The 17,738-nt window shown below is 36.7% G+C and overlaps 1 protein-coding gene across 2 annotated transcripts in view; it reads left to right on the plus strand.

The window, feature by feature from the left end:
• The window catches only part of LOC121321863 (cGMP-dependent protein kinase 1), a 168,897-nt gene that overhangs the window by 92,120 nt on the left and 59,039 nt on the right, over nt 1-17,738 (plus strand). For both annotated transcript variants that reach the window (XM_041261161.1, XM_041261160.1), the window contains exons 4-5: nt 12,339-12,444; nt 14,605-14,668. In XM_041261161.1, the coding sequence (XP_041117095.1) occupies nt 12,339-12,444; nt 14,605-14,668 (170 nt within the window). The remainder of the gene's footprint in view (nt 1-12,338; nt 12,445-14,604; nt 14,669-17,738) is intronic.

Below are 17,738 nucleotides of genomic sequence, written 5' to 3' on the forward strand. Positions count from 1 at the left end.
TTTCACTGTCACATTATTCCTTGACATTTCCATTGATTATTCAACTTCCTTGACATACAGATCTTTTGTACTTCATTTTTACAAACCATTTGCTGTACAACATTCCCTAAGGATGCTTTGTTTTTGTTCATTATCTGTAGTTAGTTTATCGTAGACCTAGAAGAGACCGAGAGAGATGTACAATGGTTAAAGGAGAACTGAATTCTGCTTCTCTGATTAACTGTGCACTTTCATATTGGCACGGCCCTTTGGTTTTCAGTTTGTGTAAACCTATGCACTGCCCATAATGAGTCACCAGTTAGCTGATTGAATTTGTTGTCAGATCACACTGATGTGTTGTAAGCATCCCGGGAAACTGAAATGTACTGAAGTGTCAAAGAAGCAGTTCTTTAATAGGGAAGTTGACAATCTTTGAGCAATAATGTTGAAGAAAATGTTGCCTTCCACATTTAACAGGAAATACCATTTTTGTTATACAGACCAATCAAGAAGTTTACTTAAAGAAGCCTGATTACTGCGAGAATGATGCTAGTGTTATCTAATGCTTGCTTTGTTTTGCAGTATTGTAATTACGTTCACCCAATAACTTTGTTGTTGTTGTTTTTGTTGCCAACAAGGCTTGCCAGATAACTGAATTCAAATTATATTTCACACTCAATAGAACTTGACTTTGACAGAATTTTATTATGCAAAATAAATATGATAACACAGTTGCATGTTTAAATGTCAATCAGGAGTACAGATAAAACGGAATATAACTGGCAGTCTTTTAATTTACAGAATTGATTCATATTCTTGAATGCATATTTCTGGAGAAGAATACTGAATTATTTGCATAATATTATTAAAATCATTTTAGATTATTAAAGGGGTGCTTGTTTTCACAGTCTCGCACAGAAAAGGATTGTTTGCAGTAAATGCAGCATTTGTTTCATTCCCTCCAGTAAACTGGAATGCATACTAAACAAAGAAAACCTTGTATGAACATATATGTTTTAGTGAGTATTTAAATATTATGGCTGGGCAACATTTGAATGTTGTAGTTTTCAAATGATTTAGTTAGAAAAAAAAAACCCAAAAAACCCCACAAACCTAGATTGTAACAAACCTAGATGTGCAGTGAAGCATTCTTACAGCCTCTGCTTTTTTGCTTGCTACAGGATAGAAGAAACACAACCCTTCCATAATACATGCATTTGCCTTATTTTTAGTCTTCTTTGCATTAGATTTGAATTACTTCCTTATTCGCTTTTTAATAGGATAGAAATAAGTTGATCTGAATTCCATAAACGTATTTATTTATAAAAAATATTTTAATATGCATGAAAGAGCAATTGTGTGAACTACTGTCCTTATCAGAAGTTTTGTAGCAGTCTGAATGGATTCCCATAGGCAATGTGTAGAGCTTATTGAAGATGAAATTGCATTCATAAATACGCTTATGCAGTTATCAGATAATTCCAGAAATTTGGACAATCGTGTGAAGATCAGTGATACTTTCCAAAATTTGTATTTTTTCAATCTTCAGACATGTTTTTTTTTTTTTTTCTGTTTCTATTATGTTTTAGTTTGATTTTAGAAAACTGTTGGCAGGCTTTGCTAAAAAGAATCACTTGACTAAAGCACAGTGATTAAAAACACTGTTCACATCGGTATGGTACAGGGCTTATATGTTCTGAAATGTTAAATTCACCACGCCCTGCTGAATGCCCAACCAAAGGAATTAAGAAGACAGCCATCTCCACAGATGCCAGTTTTGCTGTCTGATTCAGTATTATCAGATAAGATAATACTGAATCAGACAGTAGAAGCTGCTTGATGAGATTTTGGGATCAATAAGCTACTAACAACCAAACGAGCAAGATGGGCCGAATGGCCTCCTATCGTTTGTAAACTTTCTTATGTTCTTATGTTCTTAAGAGGTTTATGGTATCTTAACTATAGGGAACTATAACATTATTTGCCAGTTTCCTTATTGTAGTTCCAAACAGGAAGGCTTGATGTATTTCATAATACTGGCCTGAGGTTTAATTCAAAGGTGTAATTCAAAATTATTTTTTTAATCAAGAACTTAGAGGGTATTACATGGATCATAATCAGAAATTGCATTCCCTTTACCTTTCACTCAATACAAATCTACCGTGTAATTAATTAAACAGCTTATTTTAATCAAAATTAAGGTCTACTAACATGATTGAAATGCTTGTCGAGGTCTGTCAGGTGACATAAAGGGCAAAAACAAATAATGATAAGTTGGTATAATATGAATTTTATTTTGGCCTCAGGGTTTTTTGTAAAAAGCAAGTACTGTATGTCTGGTGTGTTCATCATTTTAAATGACTTAATAAAACCTGCCTTATAAATCTAGTCTAGTTTCAGTGAAGGATCCTCAGAGGAGGCAAAGGAGACAATGTCTCCTCAAAAAAAAAAAAAAATATATAATATATCTATAAATATATATATATATATATATATATTATCTAATATATATATATCTATCTATATATATATATATATATATATATATATATATATATATATATATATATATATATATATATATATATATATATATATATATATATATATATATATATAGTTAGTATTCACCCCCTGCAGTATTCACCCCCTGGAAGGTTTTCACATTTTGCTGGCATCTGAGTGTACTCCACGATGCTTTCACATTAGACTTTACATTTAGAATCTACACAAACTACTCCACATTGATACAGTAAAAAAATGCATGTAGAATATAAATAAGTAAGATTTACAGAGAAAAACACAGTATTCAACCCCTTTAAGACTGCAGCCATAAATCAGCTCAAGTGCAAATTATTTGTTTGAAAGGTCACAAAATTAGTGAAATGGTGTGTACTCAAAGTGGATTAACTTGTAGATAATTTCCCTCAGGTATATAAAGACTTTCAAGCTGCATGTCACATAGTGATCCAACAAAGCAACCATGAAGACCAAGGAGCTTTCGAAACAAGTCAGGGATAAAGTGGTAAAGAGGCACAGAGCAGGAGAAGGGTAGAAGAAAATTTCAAAGGTGCTGATTATCCCTGTCAGCACAGTGAAATCCATTAAGAAGTGGAAGGTGCAATATACCACCCAGACACTACCCAGATCAGGATGTCACTCTGAAGCCAACAGTGACCTTGAGAGATCTGCAAAGTTCTGTGTCTGAGATGGGAGTTAGTGTTCAACAATAAGCCGGTCCCTACACAAAGCTGGCCTGTATGGACGGGTGGCAAAAAATAAGCCTTTGCTCAAAAAGCCTCATCTTAAAGCACGTATGGTTTGCGAAAAAGCATGTAGATAATACTGCAGACAAGTGGAAAAAGATTTTGTGGTGACGAGACAAAAATTGAACTTTTCGGTTTAAATTCCAAGCGTTACATCTGGCGCAAGCCCAACACTGCACATCACCCAGTCAACACCATCCCAACTGTCAAGCATAATGGTGGCAGCATCATGTTATGTGGATGCTTCTCTTCAGCAGGGGCTGGGAAGCTTGTCAGGATAGAGGGGAGAATGGATGGTACAAAGTACAGGCGGATCCTTGAAGAAAACCTGTTTGAGTCAGCCAAGACTGAAACTGGGGAGGAAATTCACATTTCAGAAGGACAATGACCCGTAGTACAAAGCTAAAGCCCATGTTCCTATGTGTTGCTACAACTGTTTGCATAAAGTGTGTGTATTATTTTTAATTTTTTTTTTTTTTTTTTTTTAAATTGACTGCTTTTTAAATTGCATTGCCTGCCTTAAGATGGCTTCCCATTTACCAGCATGGACCTCTCAGAATTACATTTACCATCATCCTCCTGGATTTACCAGTGACTATTTCACAAAGTGGCCCGAGGTGTACGCCCTGCCAAACCAGGAAGCGGTGACGGTAGCTGGTTTGGGGTTCCCCTGGAGATCCACTCGGACCAGGGGCCGAACTTTGAGTCCCGGGTCATGGTGCAACTCCAGGCGCCCGGCTGCTGCCAGAAGTGGAACTACGTGACTCGGGAGAAGGGGAGACCGTTTCGGGCAGGGGAGCTAGTTTGGGTGTTCCATGCCTCAAAGAAAGCAGGGCCGTTACCCGAAACTGGACAGTGCCTGGATGGGGCCCTGTCAGGTGTTGGAGCCTCTGGGAGAGGTGATCTACCGGGTCCAGATTCACCACAGTGGAAGGAGGGTGGTGCTCCATCATGAGCCGGCTCTTTTGTACAGCAGTATCGGCGCTATGCTTTAGTGTGAGAGGTTCCGCGTTCGTGCCCGCCCTCTGCCTGTGTGTGGATTTCCTCGCCCTGTGTGAGGCGCCTGCCTGCGGGAACCGAGATCGCTGCATTATGTCTGACCAACATAGGCTCATGGTTGCTGAGGCAAAATCAAGTAAGGTTTAATAATTCCTACATGACATTTGCTAAGCATTCCTGGTCACAGCTGAGCAATCCTGGTCACAGCTGAGCAATCCCGGTCACAGCTGTACAGGAAAAATAAATTATTCTGAGCTGCAAGCTGTCCTCTGACTGACAGGATATCTACAGATGCATGCTGCCTGAAAAATAAATTTCAGAATTATAATTTTTTAGTAATTAGAATAAAAATGTTCAAGTCTTCAAGCAATTACATAACAACAGCAATAATAATAATAATAATAATAATAATAATGACAGTAATAATAATAATAATGGCAGTAATAATCATGGTAATGGTTTACAATATTCAGTACATTTTATGAACTATACAAAGACCTTCCCTTGTTTTAAGCCACATAGAAGTTTTGTTCTATACATTCTAAAATACATCCCATTGCCAGTGCCCCATAGATCATTTATTGTTATTTTTAAGATTTTATTCACACTTAATGACTCTATATTATATACAAGAAGTCCAACATTTCATCCGTTTAAGACTGGTCTCACTGTGTGTACTGTCATTACTAGTGCAGAACCTGAAGAGGTAAAAAAGTTGCTTATTCAGTATTTTCAAGCAAGTGTGAAACTGATGAAAGCCTGCAATAATATTGGTTATTTCTGACCTCACTGATATTTGCAGACTGTTTAAGTTATCATGTATCTGTTAAACCTTTCAAAGAGTCTGGGTATAGGTCGATCAAAACAACCCTTTAGTGTGAAAGAGTTAAATGGCTTTGCTCTTAAAACAAGAGGAATTTGATCAGTAAAAATGCGATGGTCAAGCTTTGAGTGTTGCAGGTTAAGTTTCAAATATCCTGGTCTATATTGTTTCATATTAGTGGTATACAAATCTATGTGACTGCAATTATTAGAAAAAGACACCTCACTCTGCCAGTAAATGGAGGATTAGAAAATGTTGAAGGTCAAAGGGTATACCTTGTGTCATCTCCATTGATATTCTGAAGTCTGAATCAGTCAGCAAAATTCAGAGCTTTTAAACAACCCATCATTTCCTAGACTTAAGTAGCAGGTTGGCACTTCCTCTTTTGCAGAGTGATTCTGGCACACAATTTACCAGCTGTTTAATCCCAAGTTTATCTACTACTGAAGTCAGCTTTTAGGCTCAGTTCTTGCCATGTCCTAAACAGCACTATGCCATCCCATTTCCAAGAGGGTCATAAGGACCAGTTCAGTTTTCTACAGCTCAACCAGTGAGATAACATTTATACAATATACCATTTCTTAAGATATATTAAGTCACTGCTTACCAAGTAAGACAGTTACATTCTTGTCAAAAGGGATTCAGTAAGCTTTTACTGGAAGCAGACTTGCTTAATATAGTGTAATAAAACTCGCTGACACAATATTCTCATCTTTGGGAGCTCTGAGTCCAAAGTCATTGCTAAATAATGGACTTCAACTGGGGTAAAATGACAAGCTAAATATTCTGGTGCTCAAGTCTCGGTATAGGTAATTATTTCTGTGTTTTTGGGACAGACAAGGTCCTAATACAGCCGTCTAGGGTGGGTACCTCATTGGCAATGTGGTAAAATAAAAAATAGAGGCTGTTTTTCATGCAATTTACCTGAAATTAATATTTTAAAAAGTCAGTTGTGGTGGTAAAACAAATGGCAGAAACTACAGTTGTACACATTGGATTAACACAAAAGTAGTATCATTGCATTGAACAAGACTTGTGTTTTTATTGAGTATATCACAGTGTGGGGTAGTTTAATCTTGTGACATTATCAGAGGAAAGGGAACATATAGTCGTATTTTGAGACTTCTTTTGGACTTTTTGAGTTCAAATGGCCGAAGAATGTGTTTCACCTGAGCTAGAAGTGTTTAAGAAGGTTCATCATATTTGACCTCTGCCTGTGGTAAATAGTGTGCAGGTGATCAATAAACAGATAGATGATTATAATCCAGGTGCAGTGTTGTTTTAATGGTTTGTAATCCAATTGCCTGATGGGGTAACAACAGTAAAAAAAAAAAAAAAAAATGTTAACAGGAAATACAGTGGCGTGTATTGCTCTGTTTAAATTTGTGGTTGGTTTCCAAATAATAAATAATCCTGTTCTTATTCACCCACATGTAACACGTAACACCAACACAAATACAATGTGTGCTTGAGTGCTCGTAGTGAATATGCAGTCCTTAATGAAACAAAGTGCAGTGATGTTGTCCAGGTTGGTGCTGGCCTTTGGCGACAGCTCCAGATCATGTTAGCCATCTAAACAATAACAAACAGTATATTTGGACAAGACAAAACACTCACGATATTTCATAATAAGTAATCACAGTTCCTTTTGGGTTGTTTCTTAACCAAAATGAAGGAACAGATTACGTCGCTTTGACCCCAATTTGTACAGTCACACATGACCCCTTGGTAAACAATTGCAGCTGCTCCTCCAATCCACGGCTGCCACATCATTTCCCTTCCGGGTCGATGAGTTTGTACACCGAAGCTCTGCCCCCTTTCTAGATGACCAACTTCATTTTAACCCTGGGAAATTGTCAGACCAACCAGTCCACAGTATTCTTAGCTCCCTCACAGGCCAGGAGGAAGATCTACCATCAAGAATCATTCTATTTCTGTCACACTACCTTACCGTTCAGTTTTGGCATGGTGTCATAAATGTCGCTTTTTGACATAAATGTGCAAGGTTTTTCGAACATTCCATGACAATGTCAACCTGCGGTGCAGAATTATGATTGTCTCAAACCCTTGCAAGTTATACATCTATGGGAAGCTTTTATATTACACATCAATATTTTTAAAGTAGAAGATATATTTGAATAATTATTGATATCTGTGCTCTAACAAAAATTAGTTTATCCTTCAAAGGTACCCTCGTTAGGTCTCTCAGCAGTATCAGCCATAAGCTTCCTCAGTAAAAAAAGCATTTTTAGCAGCTATTGAAATTTTTGTTTTCTGAATGTACCATTTCTTTGGAATGACTCTTTTCTGTTATACCTTTACAATCAGCCTGTAATTATCTCTGACAGTATATTAATGACGACTTCCAGAGAAATGTCTATTATGCAATGAGTTATTTATTGAATAATAATAATAATAATAATAATAATAATAATAATAATAATAATAATAATAATAATAATAATAATAATAATATGAATATGAATAATACTAATTAGAAATCTGCAGTACATAGAAATCACATTATTGTTGCTCCATAAAAGCCCCAGGGATTCCTTTTCGCCTTACTCTTTCTCCTCATCCTCTTCATCACTACTGCAAACAATACTTGGCTGTTCATCATGCTGTCTATTGAAAGGGTTAACTGGCACTCCTTAAATGCCATGCAATCGCAAGATTCAATACATGAGAGGCTTTTAGCCTTACACTGGCAGGTGCTTCTATTGCCAGCTGACACGCCACACTTACAGGTTAGGAGCTCCAAACTGCATCTGGAGTGTGCACCTTCTTATACACTGGCATCAGAAGCCCACACTCTTCATGCTGCCATCCATTCCCTACTGTGTTTGGCGTGTCTGCAGAGGCATTGTCAGCTCACTTCCAGATATAGGTCTGGTAGTTTTCCCTCTGCAAGTAAAGTGCAAGACTGTGGAAGAGATGCATTAAGTAGCTGCTTCTTGCAGTAGAACTCATATTTCAGTATATCTACCTTTTCACTGTTAGTATGTGTGATACCATATAGAGCAGCTACGGGGGCACATCCTTTCACAATGTCATCAGATAGATTAAGGTCTAACCCCAGACTTCCTAATTTGTTTTGGGACAAAAGCCCTTCTTCAACTGTGTAGAAAAAAACTAGATAGATAGATAGATAGATAGATAGATAGATAGAGATTTTTTTTTTTTTGTATTTTTCCAAGAACTTTATTGTGTCAAAAAATATAAATTGCATTTACAGTGGATGGCACGGTGGTATTGTTGTGTGGAGTTTGCATGTTCTCTCCGTGTCTCTGTGGGTTTTCTCCAGGTACTCCGTATCCTCCCACAGTCCAAAGGCATGCTGTTCAGGTTGACTGGTCATTCTAAATTTCCCTCTGTGTGAGTGTGTGTGTGGTGCCCTGCAATGGACTGGCCCCCCCTCCAGGGTGTAATCCTGCCTCGCGCCCTGTGTCTGCTGGGTTAGGCTCCGGCTCACTGCGACCCTGTAAAGGATTAAGCGGTTAATAATAATGGATGGAGGGAATTACATTTACAATACTATACAAAAGAAATAAATCTCAAGCAAGTTAAGTTTAAAACATTACAGAATGCAGAAAACAATTGTCCACACAGTCATTTCACACTCCACTCTAATACCTCAAACTTCCCACAGACCCCAAACATAATTTAAACCAATACATTAGCACATCACCCATAATCACAATAATTACAAGCACATTACTAAATTATCTTCTTCCACCAAGCACACCACCTCCCCAGATTGTCTGAAATAGCGCTAGCTGATGCACAGATTTATAAAAAGTAAAACCTACTTTAACATTTTAAAAACAGGCACTGCTGCATCAGCTGATACTGCATTCATTTTGTTCTTCCTACTCTTCAGAATGACCATTTTTGCCTGGCCCCGTAGGAAGTTAGTCAACTGACTTATATTGTTGCTCCCTTTGGTGTGCTTTACCCCAAAGATAAAAGTAGTAGCTATGTTTTAAAAGTTTAATATAAAAATGCCAGTAGGAAGAATAGACATGTGAGGTAGGAATTATCATATTTACACCGACCAAACTATGGTCAGCTAGACCTGTGGGGTGAATAGTGCATTTGGTAAAATACTTTAAATGATGCTTTAAAACATTTAAAAAAATCTAATCGAGCCAGACAGATATTCCCAGCAATCCCTTTAACCCAGATGTACTGCCTAACATCAGGATTCATTGATCTTCACGCTTCTTTCAAATCATGCGCCGTTAGGACAGTAACCAGCTCCCTGACTGACCTGGGGTGGGGCTCTGAACTGTTTCTGTCCGGCTGTTCGTCAGTTGTACAATTGAAATCTGCAGCTAATAAAACTATTTCTTCAGACTGACTTTGTGCTAAAACTCCATTGAGGGTCTGAAAGAACAGCACTCTCTCTCGCTCCCATCGTTTGGAGCATAAATATTCATAAATACAAAAGTTCTGTCCTCTACACACATTTACAGTTTCAACAAGCGACCTTTAATTATCTAATTTACTGTGATAGAATCGTGCTCAAATCCTTTTGCAAATAACATGGCAACTCCAGCACTAAGATTTGTACCGTGACTAACAATAACCTCGCCCTACCATTCATGAGTCCACTCTGATTTATTGTTCTCATCAGTGTATGTTTCTTGTAGCACGGCCACACTAACTTTTTTTAGTTTTAAATATTCAAAAAGAGCTGTTCTCTTCACTACATCTCTGCCCCTGTTTATATTTAAAATTCCTATATTTATATTCTGCATTGTAAAATTATAAAAGGAGACAGAGAGAAAGGTACACAGAAAAGAAAAAAAGCTTTTGTAAAATGAACCATTACTGCTTTTAAGAGAGACCCGCACTTTCTTTGTTAAATTTCTTTATTGATTTCCAGTTTTTCCATACCCAGTGCTACTGCATTACGTCTCAGTTGCTGCACAGAATTTAGGAACAATTTTAAATCGGGAAAATATTCAATCACTCCAATCCCTCTTTTCCCTTTAACTACTTGTAGAAATGGTTGAGTGCTTTTAGCACTGTACCCCCCTCTCAGTTGCTGACTAGCTGACAAATCAGAGCTGGCTGAAGAGTCAGTGTCATTATCTTCATCTTCACTAAAATCAACAATAGCACTGTCAGCTATGCTCTGTAACTGAACGCAATCAGTTCTCACAGACAACTCGCTCTCTGATTCGTCAGTACCTTGGACCTCGGCTTCAGAAACTATCTCCTCATTATCTCCTGCAGTCTGCTTGCAGTTCTTCGCTATATGCCCCCCCCCCCCCCCCCCCCCCCCCCCCCCCCCCCCCCCCCCACACACACACACACACATATATATATATATATATATATATGTGTGTGTGTGTGTGTGTGTATGTTTTGTTTTATATAATGAATATTAAAATACATAATCTTCAATCCTTAGCTACAGGACTGGAATTTCTCTAACGGCTCCATCGCAAATACAGTACAGTCATTATAGGTTTTGGCATTAAGTATGCTATTTTTCTTGACATGGTCTGCATGTGAGGACATTATTAAAAGAAAAGAAAAAACGTAAGCATCAACCACTTGGTTATAATAAAGTACTTTATATAATGAAGTGCCCACTGAGAGCTGATTAATTTGTTTACACAATAAATACCTACTGAAGTACATGTCTAGCTGTGTCCTACATTAGGCAGCTAGTCTACCTCACTGCCACTTTTGCAAAAGCAATTGACAAAAGGAGTGATTAAGTGATCTGTGTTGTGCGGCCAGCCTTGTGCAGCTCTTACTGCTAGTGCTGAATGAGGAGAGCCTGAGCTTTCAGTAGTACTAAAGAGAAACGGAATGAAGTGAATGAGTAACAAAATACTAAATGAAAGCTCTCAATGCTGTTTACTTTTGGTTTAATGGTGTTCTTCCTTTCTTAAAAAAAAAATCTATGGACAATTTTTAGTCCAGTTTTGTGTAGCTCTGCTTTTTTATTAACAGAAAGCCTGATGCATGTCCTATGTTTCATTATTTAACGCTTTGGAAAGTAAATTCAAGTCCTTTTACTTCTGTGTTGTTTCTGTGCTCCTCATACCTTCATTTCAGTTGCTGTGGTAATGTTCCATTTCCATAGGAATCTGCTTAATGCTGGTTTATTCTGCTAATTCAGACAACAGCATGCTGTGGTACAATTTTTCTAATGACTTACACCATTTCAGCTGCACTTACGTTACCAATATACCCTTGGTACAGAATACAGTTCAATCTGTTTCATTACACTATGTAACACAATTTTTGTTCCTGGGTATTAAGTGTTATTTCCTAATTGCTTATGCCTCAAAAGTATAGAAAATGGCTATTAAATTTGCAGTATAATTGTAAATCTCGAAAAACTACTCACTTCTAAATCTTTTGTAGTCATTTTTGTATTACTTTAGTATAAATACATGTTAATTTGGATTCATATGTTGTTTTTTTCTGACTTTATGTGAATGAAAAGACACATTTGCCTGTTTTCTCATTGGAAATAGTGATATTTTGAAATGTACCTGTCCTGGTCACAAAAGCAAAGTTTGTGGGGAATAATAGCCATTTTCTATACTTTTGAGGCATAAGCAATTATGAAATAACATTTACTACCCAGGAACAAAAAAAAAAATGGTTTTGCGTACATGCCTAATCACACAAGATCAAATTCAAATTCAAAAATAGCTTTATTAGCTGCACATGTCACTGCACTTGATCAAATACCGTATTACATGTAGTCAGTTTGCCCCAAAATGATTCTTATAGCGGATTGTTTGATTCTTACAAGCTGAGTATTTTACATTGGATAGTATAGGAATGATTTTGTCCAGTGGTTTTGATCACTATATGTGGTTGATTCTTAAATGAGTGATTCTTATAAATTGAGTGCACTGAATTTGTATTGTAGTACCACTGCATTGCTGCTAAAGATTACCGGTATTTGATAAGGGAATCCACCCTGTTTCAGCCATTGAATGAGAATTCAATTAGTATTATTAAAAATATTAATACAGGGCAGTTTGAATCAAAAACACGCAATTACCAGACTTTTTATAGGAACGTTACAGGAAAATCAATTTGTGTTTGCCTGTTTAATATGCTATAAGAATTCAAAGCATGATTAAGCGTGACTGTAGTGCATTAAGAAAAGGAATTCATTTCAATTATTTGCAGTTAATAATTCATATCAATGGCCTTTCCAGTTCATTAATAGTATTTTTTTCTCTGCTGTGTATGCCACCTATTCATTGAAATTCGTTTTGTTTTTTCAGCTCTCACCAACGTGAAGTTGTGGGCCATTGATCGACAATGTTTTCAGACGATAATGATGAGGACTGGTCTAATCAAGCATGCCGAGTATATGGAATTTTTGAAAAGGTTGGTTCTTTTTGGGAGTATCTTTTCTTACCTGCATGAAAGTCACTTTTCTCCCACTTGTTTTATAATTCAATATAATGACTGCTATTATCTAGGCTTCTCTGTTAGCCTGCTCCAACCGTCCACCTGTCGGTTTCAGGGAAAAAAAACAAACACATCACTGTTCCTTTCATTTAATTATGAGTTTTTGTTTTTATTTACATAATGGCCTTGAAAAGAGAATGCTGCTTGAAAAACATATTTTACATATTAAAAGACTGATCGTGTATGGCGCAGATACACCTCATTTAATGTCTCAAAGAAGCAGGAAACAGTTTATATACGTTTTCTGTCAGTTTTATAAAGACCAAACATTTTTTGTGCATTGGTACACAGGAAAACGTGTTACATTTGTTTAGGGGAGGGCAACATTTTTTTAAAGCATCTGTGCGGATATTGCCACACAAATAGATCTGGCTAGTTTGATTGCTAAATACTCCTAAGTCTATTATTTAAAATTGCAATATTTCAGTCAGTGATATGTGTGATTATCAAAGTGACCATATTAACCTAAAGTTACATTCTGATTTCACACCCGTTGATTCTGTTCTATAACTCAATAAAGTGCTAAATTGCCAGGACTAGAATAGCAGGATCAAAGTGCTGTTCAGAGAAAACCCAGGCAAAGATACTGCAATGCAAGACTTCCTGCTTCTCACAAAAAAAAAAAAAAAATCAAAGACAGACAATTTAGGCTGAGTGTGCCATCTGTAGGTGTAAAAAAGGAATGCCATGATTCACTCTTGATTCAGCTGTCTTTTCTGTAATGATATTGGAATTGTTACCAGAATATGCACACATTTTATTGATTTTCAGTTTATTCTTACAATATAAACACAAGACAGCTGGGAGAATTGCAATAACAGTTGATTTAAAGAGCTGCTGATATGTCCCGTTTTAGGGTGTTTTGAATCATATTAAATTAACTTAAATGTATCGGTTTGAAAAGAGCTCTTAGTTGCTAAAAAAAAGTATTTCAGCTATGACAGTTTCTTGCTAGTTTTATACCATTAGATGATTTCATTATTTTATTCCTCCCTCAAATATTTGCCTTTGCACTTTAAATTTGGAAATATAGTACCTTTTTCTGGAACATGATGTATTTGAAACGAGAGAGGGTTCGTACATAAATCCTTAAATCCCTTATATCCTCTGGCAGAAGGGAAATGCGTTTGGTCTTAGACTGGATTACCTTTATGAAAACATTTTCAAAATGTGTTTGTAAAATTCATCATTATTCTGTGGATTGCCTTTGTTTACTAAGAATTATAAGAACAAAACCACATTATCACTCAACTATCTGTGTGTGTGTGTGCGTTATGTGGAGGAAATCAGGGTCTGTTTTATTCTATTCTAACCGAGACAACAGATTTCATGTGCTTATCACTTAAAATATCTCTGTACAAGGGCTCTTTGTGTTACACTTCACAGGAAGCCATTTGAGAAATGATGTCAGATTCCAGAATAGAGGGGATTGGTTTAAATGAAGTCAACTTTTACTGGTAACTTAAGAAGCCTTTTAAGCTTCACAGGATGGGGAAGTAAACAAGAGCTAGAGTCATCTTGCTACTTCCTTCTTTTTTTAATGGATACAAGTTTCATTTAATACTGAATCCTCTGAGGTATACCAAGGTGCAGTGTTGAAAAGGTTTGCAGAATTGTTTGCTTAGCCCTGAAAGCCAATGCATTGATTTCTCACAGATAATACGTTTGGCTGTTTTTGGCTACTTTTATGTCATGGGTTATAAAACTGACAGCTCTTAAAAGTGTGAAAGCAAATTAACTCTTAGATTTCTCAACATTTACATACAAACATTGGATTTAAAAAAAAAAACTTTGTTTAGCACGTATTGAAGGCAACCCCAGCTTTATAGCTTGTAGATTGTTTTGTATTTAAATTCACATTGTCTTGGAGTGTTAAACAACCATTATGTTTTTTTGGTTTTTTTTAACATGTTTGCTCTGAGAAGTTACTCATATTTATACCCATATTTATATCCAGTGTGTTTTATACATAAACACCAACATTAAACACACTACATACAACAGAAAACACTAATAAACATAAAGGGGCAGGACACTCTGCCACAATGTTACAAAAACTTTTTTTTTTTTTTGCAGTGTTCCAACTTTCCATGGCCTTCCAGAGGAAATACTGAGCAAGCTAGCTGATGTCCTCGAAGAGGTAGGTCTACAAGTTTTTCAACGAAAGACATGTTAATAAAATGTACCATTTCCTTGTACAAGAGAAGCACATATCTTGTCAAATATTTATAGAATTTTTTTTTTTTTATATCTTGAAAGATAACAAAAACCAGAGAAACACATATTGTCACTGACAGTTTAACAGCATAGTTATCTGGAAAACATGTCCTTCTATTCTTGGTACATTTTAGAAAGATGCAGTGGTTGGATTTGTAAAGTAACTGATGCCAAAGATTAGGTCTGATACTTTTCCAATGTGCAGACTGTAAATGACACAAGGTTACTTCATACTGAAGATCTGAAAAAGAAAAAATAGGTTAGCAATCAATAATTCAGTTGTATAGTCACTCTCAATAATTGCCTACAAATGCTGAGCGTGAGTAGCTAACATTGCTTCATATTTCTTGTCTGTCTTGCTGAAATGTCTGCTAAGTTGCTAAGCAATTCACTGCTGAAACTGCTTTGAGACTTTGTAGCTTTGTATTGTTATGTTTCGATGAGTCTTTTTAATAGCCTTATGACAGTTAAACATTATTCACATAAAAACACCTGTAACTTATGTTGATTCTATTTCAATTGCATTTAAAAAAAAAAAAAAAAAAAAAAAAACATCAACAGCAAAGTAATTTAAGTATGTCTCTTATTTTATAAACAAGTGCTGTTCTAGCACCAAATTACTTCGAGCATCTGAAATAATTGCATGCCAAAGCTGAAGTCAGCTGAGATGATCTGAGGTAGTTCATCTATAAAGGATTAAATCACAAACTCATAGCCCATAGTCCCCTGGGAAGAAAACTGTTTCTTGTTTGTCATGTAAAAAACAATGTCTCACATACTGTAACATTGCTGTTCCAAAGATGTAATGACTAGTTTACACTACTAGCAAGTTAACTTTAACTTAAATGGTTCATAACTGCCAAGTGCAAATAAGATATGTTTCTAATTTGACTAAATTAAAAAAAAAATCTAAACAAAACTTGTACTGGTAAAAACCTTGCCATAGACTAATTAGTAGTAGTATTAGCAAGTAGTTTTCCTCAACAGGTTTAAATTAATGCACTAGACTAAATCTGTGAAGCTGGCAGCAGGTCTTGAATTGACCAGCATTGTATGTCTGTGCAAGTACATGACTGCACTACTTTCTTCTCAATGGTTTTGTCATTATATGAACGTGACACCATGGTAATTTGAACAACAGCTGACTTGAAAATCTAAATTCTGGGAGTACAGGATTTAACTGTCAACCCTGTGGTCTTAAATCAAACATGCTACTAAGTAATCAGATTGACATTACCATGGTTTGTAACTATGTCAGTCTTTAAGTGATTTTGTCTTTTGACTAAGGACTGTTTTATCTCGTTTATAAACCACTATTTGTCTGTGCTCAACTATTCTTCTTCTATAGTATTAACGGCATATATTTTACATTCAAATAATTTTTTGCCCTCAGTTGACATGAGTAAGGCCCTGTGAAAATCGTGGAAATTTTCTAAATTCACGTTATTGTCACGGATAAAGTATCGTATTTCGCAGAATGTGCACAGAACTATTTTATAAATTATGTGTACAGATTATTATTGGTTTTTTTTTAAACACCAAATATAGAGATAAATGCAATTACATCATCAAAATCAACGTCAAAGTTAATCAAGCACTTTGCAATGGCTTGTAAAACGGTGTTGTAATTCATAGCCTGTAGGTAAAGTGCAAGGACAGCTTTCAGTTCTAGTATGTCAGATGCATGTTTACCATTTACGTCTTGCTAAACAAATACAATGTGTAACCCATCCTGATCTTGGGCATGTTGCAGTAATGTTGCAGGACGTACAGAAGAGCTTGCCTCCATCGCTGTGTTGATCTCCTGCTGGATACTGCTTTACGTGATCTGCTCCAGACATTTTTTGGCCATTTAGAGACATCCATTTTCTTGTTTACAGTGTGTAGTATTTTAATTTCCTGCCTAGATTGCATAGTCACATGACATAATCACTGCACAGCACTGTGCATGGTGAATAGTACACACAGGCACACAGCACAGCTGTACAGTTTCGTTAATGTGATTTTTTTTGTATGAAATACTGTGAGGCGAGAGTGTATTAAATGGAATGTCCAGACAGTAATTTATGTGTACAGAAATAAAATAATTTATTTTTATTTTCTATACACAACAAAAAGGATTAAATAACAAACGAAAAACAAAATGGTGTGAGGGAAGGAGTGCAGGGGTGAAATCCAAAACAAACTGATGACTCGTCTTTAATTTGTCTTCGTGGTGACCATAAACAAAAAAAAGACAAAAGAAATGTTAGTATTTCAAAAAAACCCGCTGCACAAAACCAGTCTCTCCCTTCACCCGTGACTCCTCCTACTTTTTCTTTCGGACCAACCCCGAACACAGTAGTACGTTCCCTTTAGTATGTAATGTCCCGCCTCTGTAGTCAGTGGAACACCAATCCCCCGCTGACACGTGTCCTTTTCCTTCACTTGACTCCAGTGGCTGGAAGTTACATACTCGTACTTCCGCCCCTCACCAAGGTGCCGCCCCTCAAAAGATGACTTTTGCCATGGTCACGAGATCTTGGTAAGGGAAGTCCCGAGTTGGTTTGATGCCACCTACTGTCGGGAGGCTGAATCACAGACCGAAACCCCTTTGACTCATCACATATCCCACCCCTCAGAGTGGAGCCGAAGGAACACTCGGAAACCTCTAACCCTTCCCTTTTACCTCCCTCCCGGGAAAAAAAATCAGCATTTTGATGTAACTTACCCGCACGATACCTTATTTGAAAGGCGAAGGGTTGGAGCGCCAGGTACCACCGCGTAATCCTAGCGTTTGAATCCTTCATCGTGTCTAACCACTTTAAAGAAGCGTGATCTGTGATGAGTACAAAGGGTCGTCCCAGAAGATAGTATTTTAAAGATTCCACTGCCCATTTCACTGCCAGGCATTCTTTCTCCACTACCGAATACCTCTGTTCTCTGGGCAGTAACTTCCGACTGATGTATAGTATCGGGTGTTCTATACCATCTCTCTCCTGGGACAGAACCGC

This window comes from Polyodon spathula, chromosome 10 (genome assembly GCF_017654505.1).
Source record: "Polyodon spathula isolate WHYD16114869_AA chromosome 10, ASM1765450v1, whole genome shotgun sequence".
In the NCBI taxonomy this organism is placed as follows: domain Eukaryota; kingdom Metazoa; phylum Chordata; class Actinopteri; order Acipenseriformes; family Polyodontidae; genus Polyodon; species Polyodon spathula.